Source organism: Telopea speciosissima, chromosome 5 (assembly GCF_018873765.1).
Source record: "Telopea speciosissima isolate NSW1024214 ecotype Mountain lineage chromosome 5, Tspe_v1, whole genome shotgun sequence".
Lineage (NCBI taxonomy): Eukaryota > Viridiplantae > Streptophyta > Magnoliopsida > Proteales > Proteaceae > Telopea > Telopea speciosissima.
The window spans coordinates 4968737-4985686 of record NC_057920.1 but is presented as its reverse complement, the minus strand read 5'-3'; the positions used below and the strand labels follow the sequence as shown (position 1 = coordinate 4985686).

Genomic DNA, 16950 nt, shown 5'->3' with positions numbered 1-16950 from the left:
CCCAACAAAAATTAAAATTAAAAGTTTTAAGTAAATTCCTAGCCCCTCTAGTAGTAACTCTTGCTCCATGGCTGCATCAAATTTCAAGTTACTCTGGTAAGATAAGAGGAGAAGCCAAAAGATGTTTAGTAGAATTTATTCCTTCCAAGTATGGCAAAATTTTTATCACATTGTAAGATAAATAGACTTCAAGTCTACAACCATCTTTCAAACTCGTTTCCTTTTTTATACTTGTCAGAGAAAGCAATAAACTTGAGAATGCAATCTCTGCCCCTAGGCACAAAGTGGATGTAGATCCGAGACAATCCTACCCTTGAATCCATGATCCAACATGGTGGATTTTTTTACAATGGATTTGGTAATCCAAATCCCCAATATAACCATCCTTGGTTGATGAAAACCATTATCCACGGCCGGTTTGAAATGTTCTTGAATGAAACTTTCTGCATGAGCTGGGTACTTGTCCTGAATGCATGCTCTAAGACACTTCTGTTATGAGAAGTCGATCCATCCACCATCTGTTCATACAACAAAAAGGCACATTGAGCTTATTTTTTGAAACCCAACATGTAAACAAGTGAAACGCCGCTTTTTTCTATCATCATGCGCCCAGTAAAAGATTGAGCCAGGATCTCAGAGGCAAGTGTGCCACCTCTGTTGAAAACGATTATTTCTTATTCTGCTCACACTGGTTTGACTATCTCGCTCATTCTGCTGAATCCAGCATAACATAGAACTGCAACAATTTCTGTCCTGCTAATTTCCCCCTTGTACAACATACCAGGATTTTTATTCATTCTCTCTCAATACATGTGTGGCCAATCCCTGAGGGAGCATCTAATTGAAGAAGCATCTTAGGAACACCCTATTAACATCCTCTCCAATCACTTCAAAGCGTCGAGAATTCAACTTGAAGCCCTCTGAATTATATAGGGGTGATATAATTCGGACTCCAAACTTCAACTTGAAGCCCTCTGAATTTAGAGAGTTTTATAGCAAAGGACCCATAATGTAAGTGAGTCAATCACTTAAACTGAAATGTTCAGAACCCAAGAATTCTAGTTGATGCACTTAGCCTTGAGAACATATAGCATAGATGATGCACATTTTCCACAATTTATACTTGACCTCGAAGCAATCCAAAAATTTCTTATGTAAGCTTCTCATGTAAGGTCACAAAGCTCTCATTTAGCAAAGTGGTAAATGAAGAACAGCAGTTCAAACCAAAGATAGTAAAAAATCCTACAAAGACCTAAGTAGATTATAATTTACCATAATGGAATCAATGCTGCTCCAGCCAAATTTATCTTCAGAATGTGGATGATAAGTAATTAAGAAGCTTCTCCATCACAGCTTTCTCATCCTCAGCTGCTTAAAGGTCCCCCATCCATAAACCTGGCAGTACATAAATTTGTCAAACAGAAAGGAGGTCATTTGAAAGGTTAATGTAAACTAGTATAATTTATTCTCATAGAGCAAGAAGGAGAAGACTGGAGGAAAACAAAAACAGTATCTCTTTTTTTAGTTTTTTTTTGGAAGAAAACGGAGCTAATATTACAGTGAGGCCCTTTTCAGAGTGCTATGCAGCGCTCCATACCAAGCTCCAAATATTACTTCTCCAACAGAATGTTCCCAGACATGGCAGTTAGTTTGGGATCTGTTTTATAGACAATGAGTATGGGTAGGATCTGAGTCTCACTTTCTATTATGGTAAAGGTTAGATGAGTTTAAGTCATAATAATAGTAGGTGATAGTACAGGTTCTGTATTCTAAGGAAAGAACCAGTAGCTTAAGAGCTGTAAATTCCATTGTTTCTCAGTTGAATGAAGCATATTTGCAGTAAAAAGCTATCACCCATGTGGATTCCTAGAAGTCTTCTATTCTTCATCTCTTCTTACCTTTTTCCTTGTAGCCTGTTTGAATGCAAGTCATATTAAGAGTTGGTAGTAGTGTAGAGGTCTGTATTCTAAGGAAAGAACCAGGAAGTGTGATTGAGGTACTAGCAAGGGAAGGGGATTTCTTCAAGGGATTCATGGTGCAACGTTGTTTAGAATCACTACCATAGATGCCTGATCTTATTCAAAGCTTTTGAATCAGATGATTCCAAAAACTGATGAGGCAGTATGGCCATGAGAAGGTTTCTGTGTGATATTTACCATACACTCTCTATTTAACATTTTAGATCTTTTGTATGAAGGTACCAATCAGGTCAGCTTGTAAATATTGTTTAGTATCATGCTCATAGGGTTAGGGAGGAGAAGGTGAGGTTTGTTGCCTCACAGGATGCTATAGATGTTATTTCTTAAAGTTTTGTGAGCACATTTGATTTACACAAACGGAGTTTCTTGAGAACACAGCAAGACAACAACAACTGACAACCTAGCAGAATGGAACCAAAACCGAACGGAATATCACACTTGAATCCAAAACAGTATATCTATTTTTTTGAAGGAAATTTACGTTTTCCACCCCTGTAGTTTTAGAATATTATGTTTACCATCCCTGTAAACTTCATCAACTTAAAACTGAAGAAAATGAAAACTCTGAGGGAAAAAAACACGTACCTCCATCGCTGCTGAACAACAAAGAACTTCCATCACCGACGTTGCCATCACCTTCGCCGAAGTAGAAAATCACCATCGCTGAGCACCGCGATCGCCATTCCCCTCTTTTTAATTATTCATTTTCTTCTCTTTCACAGGGGATAACCGGAGTAATAAAACAACAAAGATATTGCTTTCTGAAAAAGCCTCTCTCAGTCAGCGCGTTTAGGGTTTCCAAAACTTACCAAGACGAGATAGAAAAAGAAGCATAAGGCTTCCACCATTGATAAAGAACAAAAGAAGCTGCAATTTTGAAGAATAGAGGAAGAAACAGTGAACTTGGAAAACTCTTACAAATGGGATAACGAATGAATTACCCACCTCCAATGGACTTTTCCCAGTTATTGGGATTGTTAGTTTGGTATTTGTCGTCTTCGTAGATCGAAGTGCGGGATTTTGCAGGGTTTTAAGATAGAATCATCTTGAATGATGGAACCCAGAAAGCAGAACACACATCTCGGATCGATCATTTAAGGCAGAGTTTCATTTCAAATTCAATTTCAGGAATTACACGAATCTCACGCGCTCTTGACCCTCTCTGTCTCTTTTTCTCTCGTAGTCAAAATCTCCAAGTCTATTTCTGGAAGGAGAAAGGGACCCTCTGTGAGACTTAGTGGGTTGGTAATTTAATCTACATTTACGGGATTTGCCTGCTTCTCGCTCGATTCGAGGATGGAGGGCCGAAGGGACCAACCCTCAAAAGGTATTCACATTGGGGTCTGTGGCGGTGGGAGAGGGAGACTGACGATGACAGTTTGTTGTTCACCGGAGCAGCAGGTTGTCGTCGCCGGAGCAGCAGGTGCTCCCAAATCCTTTTTGCTCCGGGTATGTATGCAATGGTAACTAGGGGTGGTTTTTTTTGTTAGTTTATTAATAACAAATAGAAAAGAGCAAAATTGTCTAAAACAAACAAAATTAGCATTCAAGGTTATAGATGTAATTAGAAAATTTTTTGGGATGATAGATGTAATATTTTGAAACTACAGGCGAGGTAAACATAAATTTTCCCTTTTTAATGGTGTTGCTGTCCCTTTTTTCTAGAACTATAATTTTGATGTTGTTTATTTGACATATTTTTTTTTTTGGGTTATAAAAAGAGCTTATATTTTATCATTACCGTTATAAGAATTACACTAGCATCATTCTAAAGTAAAGCAGAAAGAGCCAGAGGAAGAGAGTCAATACACAAGGAAATCTCCATGGGAGAGTCCACCAATGCCGCCAAATAATCCGCACAATCATTGACTTCACGAACTTGATGCGCAAAAGAACAACTGGAAAAAGAATTACGAAGCCTCCAAATAATCTCAAGCAGCCATCTGATTTTATTGATGATAAGATCTGAAAGTGGACACTTGGGATTAGGGGTGTCAACCGGTTGGGTTTGGTTGGTCTCGGTCGGGTCTAGTCAGGCCTCACTAATTTTACAGATTGCACCGTGTTCGACCGTTTAGGCATTCGAGCTTGCCTTGGGCGGGCATGTTATGGTTTCATTTTGATTGGTCGGTGTTCAGTCTTTAATTGGGGCAGCCTTATTCGGGCTAAATAGGCCTAAATCGAGTTTAAAACTGGCTAATGAGCCGTTTAGCTCTAAACGGTCTCTAAATGGTGTGGGCTTACTAATTGACATGCAACCAGAATTTTAAGTTCAAACCATCACATCGTTAGGCAGTTATAGTATACCTCAACTCAAAGTCAAATAAATCTTATCCCAACTAAAATAGCGGCACAACACCGAATAGAAGCAAATCTAATAAAGTAAGTAGAGGAAAAAATAATAGCAACACAACACCGAATAGAAACACATCTAACAAAGTAAAAAGAGACATAACACCGAATAGAAGCACATCTGACAAAGTAAGATCTAAAAACTAAAACTAAGCGTCATCTCACCTACGTTAAGTGTATTTAACCAATAAATGTCAAAGACCAACAAAGAAACAAACAAACAAAAAAAACAAAAAAAAGAAAAAAAGAAAAAAAGGAAATATATATATAAGTTAAAGGGTCGGGCTATAACAGGGCGGTCTAGGTCGAGCCTGGAATCGGTTGGTCTGATCGAACACTCGACGGGCTAGGACTCCACACCAGGACCGCCCGATTAGTTGGGATTCATATTTATTTATTAATATTTCTGATTCCTTTAAAGTTTTGTGAGCACATTTTATTTAAACAAATGGAGTTTTTTGATAACACAAGAAGACAATAACAACTAATAGGCTAGCAGAATAGAATCGTATTGGAGAACTGAATCGAAACTGTATTGGAGAACCGAATTAGACTTAAATTGAAAAATCGAATTAAACCGTAACTGTAATCGAACCGAACCAAACTGAGCAGGTTTGGATTTGGTTTCCACTTCCAGAATTGATTTGGTTTTCTGTTCGATTTCAAATAACATCATCAAGGCAGAGAACCGAACCGATTGACACCCTTAGTTCAATCCCTACCTTACTTTTCTTTCATTCTTTTTATTCAAGCTTTAATGAGTGAAAAACTTTTAATAATGTTCTTCCAAATATTGATTAAAGATTGCGCCTTAAACTAATCACTAATGTATATAATTGTTGTAGTTCATGTTATTAGTATTTTTCTAAGAAAAAAAAATCTAAATCCAAGCACTCTTACATATTTGTGTGGATCTCATATGAAATTTGAGTGTAAAGAAATAAATGTGAGAATTTCATAAGAAGTTGAAGCTGACATTTCCGATTACTGTAGAGGAAAAGGTGTTAGGTGTTTGAGACGAAGAGAAGGTCTTCAATATATCACATCATATATGTATGTGTTGGAGGGATTTGCCAAACCCAAGAAGATAACCGTGATGTTAGAGATTTGAATCCTAAAGAAGTTGGGAATGAATACGGGAAGTACTTGGATCCGGGATCTTTATCCCCTCCAATTCCCTGCCTTTACGGAAGTGATCCGATCGAGCTTCTGTTTTTTAAGGAAACTTCCTTTTTACTTTGGCGATGTTGCCAAGATATACCCCAATATTAAAAAATCCCACACACAAGTGAAAGACTCCTCCTCCTCCTCCGTCCTCCCGGTGCTCCGATCTCTGTGGTTGGTGGGTCAGTTGGCTTCACCATGCCTAGCGGTGGCGTTGATGCCGATCTTGCTCTCTTAGCCATGGCCGACAAAAACATCTCCCATCTCCCCGACGATTGCCTTGCCCACATCTTCAAGTCCCTGGACTACCTCGACCGTGAAAGCTGCTCTCTCGTCTCCCGCCGTTGGCTCGACATCGAGGGTAAGGGCCGACACCACCTCACCGTCCATGCCAATAAAGCCGATCAACTAATTCCCGCCATCTCATCTCTCTTCACTCGCTTCGATGCCATCACTACACTCACCCTCAAAAACATTGGCGACGAAGCTCTTGTTCTAATCTCTTCCTACCCTCTTAACCTCACTACCCTCAAGCTCTTTTCTTGTCCCGACTTGACAGACGTTGGCATGGAATCTTTCGCCATCAACTGCTGCAAGGGTTTGAAGAAGTTTTATTGTGATTCCTGCCATTTTGGTACCAAGGGGATTAACGCTATCCTCGATTACAGTTCCTCCCTCGAAGAAATCTATGTCACGCATCTCAAGGCTCCACTGCCATGCCTATCAGACCAGGGGTCGCTGCGTACACCCTTAAGACCATTGACATCGTCGATCTCTACAACAACAACCACTACTTTGGACCCCTGATTATCAGATCCAAGAATCTCAGGACTTTGAAGATCTTAAGCTACCACAGTGTGGAATGGAATAAGCTCCTCGAAGCGACAGCGGAACAAGTCACTGGTCTGGTTGAGGTCCAAGTGAGGACACTCCTAAGCGACGTCGGCCTTGCTGCCATATCTAATTGGTCAAATTTGGAGATCTTGCACCTATATATGGCTTCCATGGCTTCCAAGTGCTCGAATGCGGGGCTTGTGTCCATTGCTGACCACTGCAAGCTCTTAAAGGAACTCCACATCGATGGAGGGAATAAGATAGGTGATGAGGGCCTTATTGCCATTGCCAAACAGTGCCTTAACCTTCAAGTGTTATTTCTGTTCCGTGTCAATTCTACTTGTTTGAGTTTGGGCCTCCTCGCTTCCAATTGCCAAAATCTCGAGCGTTTAACACTGGGTTTCATTGACACGTTTGGTGACACTGAGATTTCATGTATTGCTGCTAAATGCATGGCATTGAAGTATCTCTATATCATAGTCTGTCATGTCACCAATTATGGGATGGAAGCGCTTTCCCGTGGATTCCCTAATCTGGTTAACTTGGAGGTTATGCATTGCAGGGGAGTAACTTGTAAGGGTGCGGTTTGGTTGAAGGCATGTCGGGTTTCATTGGCAGTCATTTTGGATGGTCGAGACATTAAGGATGTAAATTGGTCGAATTCGATTGGACAGCGGCATTATCATATTTGTATCTAATTATATTCGGACGCATTCAGATAAATATTCTATTAATTTGTATGCTCTACCTACTTAGCTTTACTGTGTTTAGAGACCTTTAACATTTAGGAGGACCTACAGTTGTTAGTTTCATCTAAGCTTTTACTTATGTTGTGCGCGCCCTCATTCTATATTTACAGTCCCTTCCACCTCCACCCACTCCCACCTTCATGGCCTCACCCCCCAACAAAAATTAAAAGAAAAAGTTAAGTAAATTCCTAGCCCTGTAGTAATTCTTTCTCCATGGGTGTATCAAATTTCAAGTTACTATGGGTAAGAGAAGAGGCTAAAACATGTAAGCCCAAAGATGTTCAGTAGAATTTATTCCTTCCAAGGTCCAAGTATTGCAAAATTTGAATCACATTGTAAGATGAGTAGACTTCAAAAGTCTACAACCATCTTTCAAATTCATTTCTTCTCTGATGATAAATGTTTACTTTCTCTTTAAAGTTGACAATTCAATTGATGGTTGAATATAGTTAATTTAGCTCTCTAATGTGTATTTGACATGTTAAACTATCAAGATAAATCACTCAACTAGATTCTAATTAAATAAGGCAACGGTGGAATACATGAACAGAAAATAAAAACATGAAACACAGCTTCTACAAACTCTCTTAAACAATGTTTATTACATTATATATAGGGGTGTAAATGAATAGCCGAAATCCGTTTCTGTATCCGTGTCCGTATCCGTTTAGCATTATCCGAATCTGTCCGAAAGCTAAACGGATGTGGATACAGATAGGTTATAGTTATCCGAAAAGCTATATTTACATGTAAACGGATAAAATATCCGATCCGTATCCGTTTAGCACTATTTGAATCCGTCCGATAGCTAATCGGATGCGGATGCGGACATACCACTATCCGAGCCGAATCCGATTTGTTTACAGCCCTAATTATATATTGAAGCATGGAACCAAAATGTAAGTGAGTCTAAAAACACTTAAGCTGACATGTTCATAACCCAAGAACTCTAGTTGATGCACTTAGCCTTGAGAACATATAGCTTAGATGATGTATATTTTCCACAATTTATACTTGACCTCGAAGCAATCCAAAAATTTCTTATGTAAATTTCTCATGTAAGGTCACAAATATGATAAGTTCTCATTCGCAAAGTGGTAAATGAACAACAACAATTCTAACATAAGATAGTAAAAAATCCAACAAAGATCTAAGTAGAATATAATTTACCACAATAGAATCAAGAAATTTTTACTTAGTTTCTTCAATTTCAATTCTTTTATAACCCAAATACAAATATGATCCTCTCTGTCGCTCTCAAAGTCTTGACTTTAGCAGCATGGCTAATTAATTATGATCTAAAGCTTTGAATTGGAGATGAGACTTAAAGATGTAAATCCTCTATTTCCACTGCATGTAGAAGAGTGAACAAAAGAGACTCTGGAAGGAAAACTCCACACTGAATCCCAACGAAGCTGAGCAGGATATATAGAGCTTCCTTCACGGCGAAAACCTCACCGGACTAGTGATGCATAGCAAGGGAGACGGTAGTGGAAGAGCCATGGCCGAGTGGCCGAGTGGTCGAGTGTGGATGAGAATTGGAGGAGGAAACAGTGTGGGTTTAGTATTCTGACAGAGTTGGTGTTTGGGACGAAGAGAAGGTCTTATTTATGTATTGGAGGGATTTGAATCCCAAAGAAGTTAGGATTTGAGTCCTAAAGTTAGGAATGAATACGGAACTCCACATCCATGGAGGGAAGAACAATAGGATAGGTGAGAAGGGCCTTATTGCCATTACCAAAGGTTGCCCAAACCTTGAGGAGTTGGTTCTTATTGGAATCAATCCTACTTGTTTGAGTTTGGGCATGATCGCTGCCAATTGCAAGAATCTAGAGCGCTTAGCACTGTATTGGTGTGACACGTTTGGTGACGCTCAGATTTCATGCATTGCTGCTGCTGAATGCTTGGCCTTGAAGAATCTCATTATCATGGACTGCCCTGTCACCGATTATGGGATGCAAAAGCTTTCTGCAGGTGCCTGAGCTCATTGACTATGTTAAATTCAGATCGTTGGATGTTTGAATTGCCACATGTCGAACATCCACATTACCACTGTAGCATTGCCGAGCTATGACGAATTGGAGAGGATAATATCGATCCCACCCTTGTTACGGTGTCGCTAGATAGAGTTACTTAACTCTCTGGTTGAACCTGTCTATTTCGGTGGGTCCGACCGGTTCTACTAGAATTTGATCCAAGGAGATAACCATGATGGTCTTTTTTTTATTTTTTATTGCACCCATAATCATGATGTTTTTGTGATTTGAGAAAGCACGCCACAGTTGATTTGAATGATAAATAAGTAGAGAAAGAAGAGGAATAGGGTAGGTAATTGGGGAGTTCCTGTGTTTTTCGGTATCTTTCCTTTTTAGTAGTTTGATGATTTGGCTAATATATAGCATAGAAGGCGATCGATGAGCTCTCTAGCTCACACAAAGAAAGAAGATAGAATAACTAAAGATTAGACTAGAGTAGTCTCCGTCCCCCAAGTGCTGCTGAGATTTAGGTATATGTATATGAGGAAAGAGATCTCTAATTGGTGTTTTTTCCTACGCCCTCTCACCGGGCATCGATCCAAATCTCGTCATCGACAACCCACTCATCATCGCGCATCGATCAAGAGCAGATCCACATTCCTGATCACTCCGATGCCTGGCAACGATGATGCCCATGCCTATCTCGATCTCCTCACAGATGAATGCCTGGCCTACATCTTCTTCAAGTTCCTGGATTCCATTGACCGCGTAAGCTGCTCTATCGTTTGCCGCTGTTGGCTCCGCGTCGAGGGTCAGAATCGGCATCACCTCTACCTTTGGGCGGAATCCGATCTCCTCCACGCCATCCCCTCTCTCTTTATTCGCTTTGATGCAGTCACTAAACTCAACCTCCAAGGTGATCAACGATCCATGGTCAACGCTCTTGTCCTCATCTCTCTCCACTGCCCTAACCTCACTTGCCTCAAGATCAGTCAATGTCGCCAGTTGACCGATCCACCCGTCAACTGCATCAAGGGCATAAACGCTGTCCTCGATCACTGTCCCTCTCTCGAAGTCATGAGTCTTAGTGGCCTTTATGTTGATCCTGCTGCTGCCGTGCCTGTCGCGGGGGGCCAAGTGTTGTTGCTGCTGCGTCCTCCCTAATTATCGGCTCCAAGAAACTCAGGACCTTGGAGATCTTGGGAGGCTGCACTGGGGATTGGGATAATCTCATCAAAGATATAATGGAACGAGCCACTGGACTGGTTGAGGTCCGTCTGATCTTGGTTTTTGTTGGCACTTCCACATTCAACAATGCGGGGATTGTGTCTATCGCTCACCACTGCAAGCTCCTAAGGAAACTCCACATCCAAGTAAGGAATAATAAGAATAGGATAGGTGACGAGGGTCTTATTGCCATTGCCAAAGGGTGCCCTAACCTTGAGGAATTGGTTCTCAAGTTTGTCAATCCTACTTGTTTGAGTTTGGGCTTGCTCGGTGCCAATTGTCATAATCTCGAGCGCATAGTAGTGTGTTACAGTGACAAGATCGGTGACGCTGAGATTTCATGCATTGCTCATAAATGCATTGCATTAAGGTTTCTCTGGATTTTGCGCTGCCCAAGTGTCACCAAACGTGGGATCAAAGCTCTTGCTGCTGGCTGCCCTAATCTCACAAGTTGTCTTTGGGATTACAGGGGAGTAACTCTTGTTCCAAAAGCTAGTTAACCTTTTTGGTATTGAGATGTGGTTTGTTAGTTTCTCATTCTGATGGCACGGGTTTGACATAGATGATGTACATTTTCCAAAATTTATAGTTTACCTTCAAACAGTCTCAAAAATTTCTTTTTTAAGCTTCTCGAATTTTTTAAGTTTCTCATGTAAGGTAACAAATATAAGTTCTCGTCAGCTAGCATACTGAAACAAATGAATAACAGCAATTCAACAAAAAATAATAAATAATTTTACAAAGGTTTAAGTAGAATATAATTCATGGGTTCAATAGTACATGTAAGGCCCATTTAGCCCAATTATTGGTAGCCTCACTAAGCCAGAACATCGACGGAACGTCTACAAACCATAACATGCCTGTCATATATATGCAAGCCCGACTACATATTTGAGAGGTGACGGTGTAAGGCAAAAATATGGTGAGGGCTGGCTAGGCCCGACCGATCCACCCACCCTACAAATCCTGTAACCCCGTCCCACGCTCCCTCTAAATCTTGCAACTCTGTTCTATCCTTCCCTACCCCGTCTGCGAATCATCACCCTCCGTATCCCTCTTTCAATCACACCTCTCCTACCCTCTCTCCCTTGGAACCTTGTCCTACATCACACCCGATCCCACCTTTGTTTTTTTTTTTTGTATTTTTGGTAAAGACCGATCCCACCCTTGTCACCAGATAGAGTTACTGTTTCTATTTGGTTGAACCGATCTATTTCGGTGGGTCCAACCATGTCAACTAGAATTTAATCCCTTGGAGAAGGAGATAACCATAGTGCTTTTTTTTTTTTAAAGTACTGATAACCATGTCAATGATAAAGAAGTTGAGAAAGAAGAGGAAGAGGGTTGGTAATTGGGAGTTCCTATTTTTTGGTAACTTCCCTTTTTTGTTTGATGACTTGGCAAGATTTAAAACCAGTCTGAGTCTGGATACTCTCTAATGACATTGAAAAGAATTCCTCTCCAATAACCTTCTCCTAGTGCCATGTTTCATATCAATTCACATAGACTTGACTCTGTTTCCCTTTTTTTTTCTTCTATTTTTATTTTTCCTCTCTTTTTAGGAATCCATAAAAAGTGATTGAGTTCAAAGAGGTAATTAAGATTAGGGAAAAGTCAGGGTGTCAAACGGTGCAGTTTTGATTATACAGTGCGGTTTCGGTTCAATACACATTTTGTAACGTAGAAATCAAAATTGTACCAGATAAGAATCATCCATAATCAGAATCGTTTTATATGCGGTATGATTTTAGCGGTTTATATTCGGTTTACATGCGGTTTGTAATATCGGTTTCATCTTGGTACCCTTTAATTTTATTTTCCATATCCTTGTTAAGTGGGAGAAATTATTTTGTTTCATAAACATCTAACTCTAGGCAAAGTTCACTTCGACATGCTAGTTGCAATGATAATTTTAATTGATTACTCAAGGCCGCAAAGTGCCGCAAGAGAAACCAACTATGGACATCACCAATCTATATCCCAATCAATTCATTAAGAAAAGTCCATTAAGACATGCTCGTACTAAAACCTTCCGTCCCTTCATGAATTTGACATTCAAATTGAAATTCAAAAGATCTAAGTAAAGAGTCTTAAAATTTTAGAATGCTCAGCCCATTCTTAAACAAATAAGAATATTCCTAATCTTGGTTTTCTATCCGGTTAACCAACGATTTTTCGGTTTTGAATTGAACCGAACCGATAGTAGAACCTATGAAATTAGAATCACGTAGTTTTTATACGGTACGGTTTCAGTTCGATTGTAAACGGTCAATTCCGGTTTCGACAATTGTTTCGGTTCCATTTTGACATCCTTAGGGAAAAGGATCTCTACTTGGTGGTGTTTCCTACACCCTATCACAGGACACTATGAAATGACGCCTCTGCCCCCTATGTAGATACTCAGGCTGTCAAGCATGGTCCTCCATTGTAAGGGTGTCAATTGGGACGGTTCCCAGTATTTGGGACGCGACGGTACCGGTACCGGTATCAAAAGTGCCAATCCCAATACCGTCCCATTTAGTTAACGGGACCAAACCTAGATCCTAGTTCCAATTACTAGTGGGACGGGACGGTACCGGTTCTTAAACGGTTCTAGGCACTATAAAAAAAAAGAGAAGTTTAATTGTTTCTAATAAGGCGGGTTTATTAGTGTTGTAGAATTTTTTCACTATCATGAAATCTAAGTTGTCTACTGCTTTTTAAAAAGCAACTTAAGTTATGAAATCATAGTTTTACTTCTTCAAACTCCCTAAGATCACATGTAATAAGTTTCTCATTTTTTTAAATATAGAGAAGTCCTACAAAATGGAAGAATCCTGTTGTATTTCCTCTTTGATTTTCCCAAACAAAACTCTATTTATTGCATGTGTCACATGGAAGTATGGTACAAAGTACAAAGTGCAAAAAGGAAGAACCTGGTAGATGTATTTGATCGAGGGAAGAGGGAGTAGCACTATAGCAGGTTATGTGAGGAGAGACTTCAAGCTACGACTGTTGACCTGTTGTTCCTCTTCATATTCAAAAGGCAATTATTGAAACACTAATGAGTCGTAATTCTTATACCCTCTATTTCTTTCTTTTTTTTTAAAAAAGGTTCTTATATACTCTTTCTTTTTAAACGGTACTAGTAGTTTCGGTACCATCCGGTACCTAATTGGTATTTCGGTATTGGTACCGTTGGGAATTCCATCCCAAAATCGTCTCGTCCCATTTATCATTCGGTACCAAAATTAGATACCAGTACCGTCCCATTTACTATTGGGACGGTCCAGTACCGAATTTTAACGGGACGGTATTAGGACAGTTCCTGGTTTCGGTCCCAAATTGACACCCTTACTCCATTGGCCCTGATGCTTGTGTAGAGACCATGTGACCAAGGAGATGGGATTAAGTGTCAGGCATGGTCCTCCATCCCCTTCTATGGTATTAATTTGAATTGAAGAATAGGAAAAATAAATAAATAAAGGAGATGGGATTAAGTGTCAGGCATGGTCCTCCATCCCCTTCTATGGTATTAATTTGAATAGAAGAATAGGAAAAAATAAATAAATAAAGGAGATGGTATTAAGTGTCCGTGAATCACTAGAAGAAGGTTATTGAAGAGGAATCGTATTCAGGAGAGGATCCGGACTCATTTAACACCATAGAAGGAGATCGATGGATGAGTTGCTGACCTCTCCCACATAAAGAAAGAAGAATTACAAAATCTTAAATTAAAGATTAGACTAAAGTCCCGGTGCTACTGAGATTTAGGTATTTTTTATTTTTTAATTTTTTTGTTTTGGTAGAAGAAGGATTATTAGGAGGATCACCGCTACTTTGATCTCGGATTTGACCGCTGTGACAGCAACCCCATTGCATTCCACATCCCTGATCACTAAGATGCCTGGCGGCGATGATGCCCATGCCAATCTCGATCTCCTCCCGGATGAATGCCTGGCCTACATCTTCGACTTCCTGGGCTCCCTTGACCGCGGAAACTGCTCTCTAGTTTGCCGCCGTTGGCTCCTTGTCGAGGGTCAGAATCAACATCACCTCAACCTCAGGGCCGAATCCGATCTCCTCCCCGTCATCCCTTCTCTCTTTATTCGCTTTGATGCAGTCACCCAACTCACCCTTAAAGGTACTGATCACCGATTCGTCGACGACGCTCTTGTCCTCCTCTCTCTCCACTGCCATAACCTAACTAGTCTCAAGATCGATAAATGTCACGACTTGATCGATGCAGGCATGATGGCTGTCGCCGTCAACTGTAAGAGATTGAAGAAGCTTTCTTGTCATTCGTGCAAATTTAGTTCCAAAGGCATAAACGCTGTGCTCGATCACTGTTCCTCTCTCCAAGTCATGAGTCTTAGTGGCCAGTATAATGTTGATCCTGCTGCTTCTGCTGCCGTGCCTGTCAGGTCTAGTAATCTCAGGAGCTTGGAGATCTTGGCGGACTGCACTGGGGATTGGGATAATCTACTCACAGACATAGTGGAACGAACCAGTACTGGACTGGTTGAGGTCCGTTTGATGTATTTTAGAATTAGCGATGTCGGCCTTGCTGCTATCTCTAATTGCTCGAATCTAGAGCGCTTGCGCCTTGTTGGCAATAGCAACTGCACGGATGTGGGCCTCGCTGCTATCTCTAATTGTTCGAATCTAAAGTTCTTGGACCTCCTTGTTGGCTCTTCCAAATTCAAGAATGCGGGGATTGTGTCCATCGCTAACAACTGCAAGCTCCTAAGCAAACTCTGCATCCATGGAAGTAATAATAACAATAAGATAGATGACGAGAGCCTTATTGCCATTGCCAAAGGGTGCCCTAACCTTGAGGAGTTGGCTCTTTTTGGTATCAATCTTACTTGTTTGAGTTTGAGGCTGCTCGGTGCCAATTGCCAGAATCTCAATTACTTGGTACTCAGGGGGAGTGACAAGATCGGTGATGCTGAGATTTCATGCATTGCTACTACATGCATTGCACTAAGGTTTCTCTTCATCATCGACTGCCCAGCTGTCACCAATCGTGGGATGGAAGTTCTTTCTGCTGCCTGCCCTAATCGCTTAAGGATTTTTTTGGCATTCAAGGGGTGTACCACGTTTAGGTTTGGTGGTTGAATTTTGATTATCTATCATGATTCATGCATGTGATTAATGTTGCTAATAAAGTATTATTTCGTTTCCTTTTATGAGATTTAACTTTTTCTTTTGTTGCTAATTACAACATTTTCTTAATTATCGAGAGGAATTTACACGTGGCAAAGCAGTAATGGAATGGAATCCCCATACCCTACTAATGGGGGAAAAATGTTAGAGAAGAGAGAAAGTTAAAGGGTTGAACACATTTGTGTTTTTTTATAATAAAAAAAAAAAGAAGTTGAAGTACTTGTATGTTGGAGATCCACACTTCCTTTACTTTGAACCCTGACTTAGATACTTCCCTTAGGCCAGCAACAATAGACCTCATCTCTCGCTCCAAAATATTGTAGACAGTCATAAAACCTTCAGTAGCCAAATACAAACAACCCTGGACAAGAAGACAAAAAGCCCAAGCGGATGAGTCTATCCCCGGTTGATATGTTCCTGCACAAATTAAAACCGTATAATCAAGAACAGGTAGATATAAATCTTTGATAGAAAGAGGATGATTAAAGTGACATAAAGGGGATATCCCAGGTTCGTTTGTAACGTGTGGGGGATGAATATTTTGATATGCTCAATTTGGATCCTCTACTGCTGAGCTGCCCGACAGGATCGTGCTGTCCAGACACGGTGCTGCGTGCAATGTCCGCCTTACCTCTTCCCAAACGCCTTGTCCGAGTGGGGGTAAGGCGGTCTTTGCGTTCAGCACCGTCCTACCGGGCAGTAGAGGATCTGGATTTTGATACGCTAGCCACCTGTTTATGAGAGAAATATTTTTCATGGGATCCGGCTTAGTTTTGAGAGATAACTACATTTTATTTCTAACACATCCCATATGAAATAGTAAGTAATAATAAAGACCCAAAAAAAAAACACTTCCAAGAATTTAAATCTAATTGACAGTTAGAACAAAAATGTAGACAAAAAATTTCCTAGGACGGAAAAGAAATGGCTTCCATTCTCAACCCTAGCGGGCCTACGACCCAAATAAATGTTTGGCCCAACTACAAGATAAAAAAATATTCCATATTGATTCCTTCGAATATCCACATAGTAGACAGTCAAATTCGATGTCGATCCATTTTGATAGAAATCCTCTTGTTGGAATTCTTGCATGTAAAACACGCCAACGAAGAGTGAGTTTCTAAAAGAATTTCCACCAAGTGCCCATGTTAGAATGTGAGAGATTAAGTTTCTTGTTAAGAGTTAGGAAATTAGAGGCAATACGAGTAGAAAAAGTACCATCTTTGGAAAGATTACACCACCAAGAAAGATTAATACAATTAATTTTGTGGATGAAACAAGTAGGAATATAGAGGAAAGTAGCGAGAAATTCCATCTGTTGCCAGTGCAAAAGAAGCTTATCTTATTCTGTCAGTGATTCAAATTAAGGGAAGGTGGTAGAGACGAATTCTAGATTCCCGGTATCCAAGGATCATCCCAAAAAAAGGTATTCAAACCATTTCCTAATTTCCAAAAAACAAAACTTTTTAAGGATGAGGAGAGTATTGGCTATGCTGTTCCAAGTCCACGACCCCCTCTTGG

At 40.2% G+C, this 16950-nt stretch overlaps 1 protein-coding gene and 2 pseudogenes across 1 annotated transcript; all 3 read left to right on the top strand.

The window, feature by feature from the left end:
* Positions 1-5693: 5693 nt before the first annotated feature.
* LOC122661769 lies at positions 5694-7027 on the top strand (annotated as a pseudogene).
* Positions 7028-9726: 2699 nt separating this feature from the next.
* On the top strand, positions 9727-10781 carry LOC122661768 (annotated as a pseudogene).
* Positions 10782-14163: 3382 nt separating this feature from the next.
* On the top strand, positions 14164-15381 carry LOC122661767 (F-box protein At1g47056-like). Its single transcript, XM_043857272.1, has 2 exons — positions 14164-14892; positions 14968-15381. The coding sequence occupies exons 1-2, from the start codon at positions 14164-14166 to the stop codon at positions 15379-15381; spliced, it is 1143 nt and encodes a 380-aa protein (XP_043713207.1).
* Positions 15382-16950: the final 1569 nt, after the last annotated feature.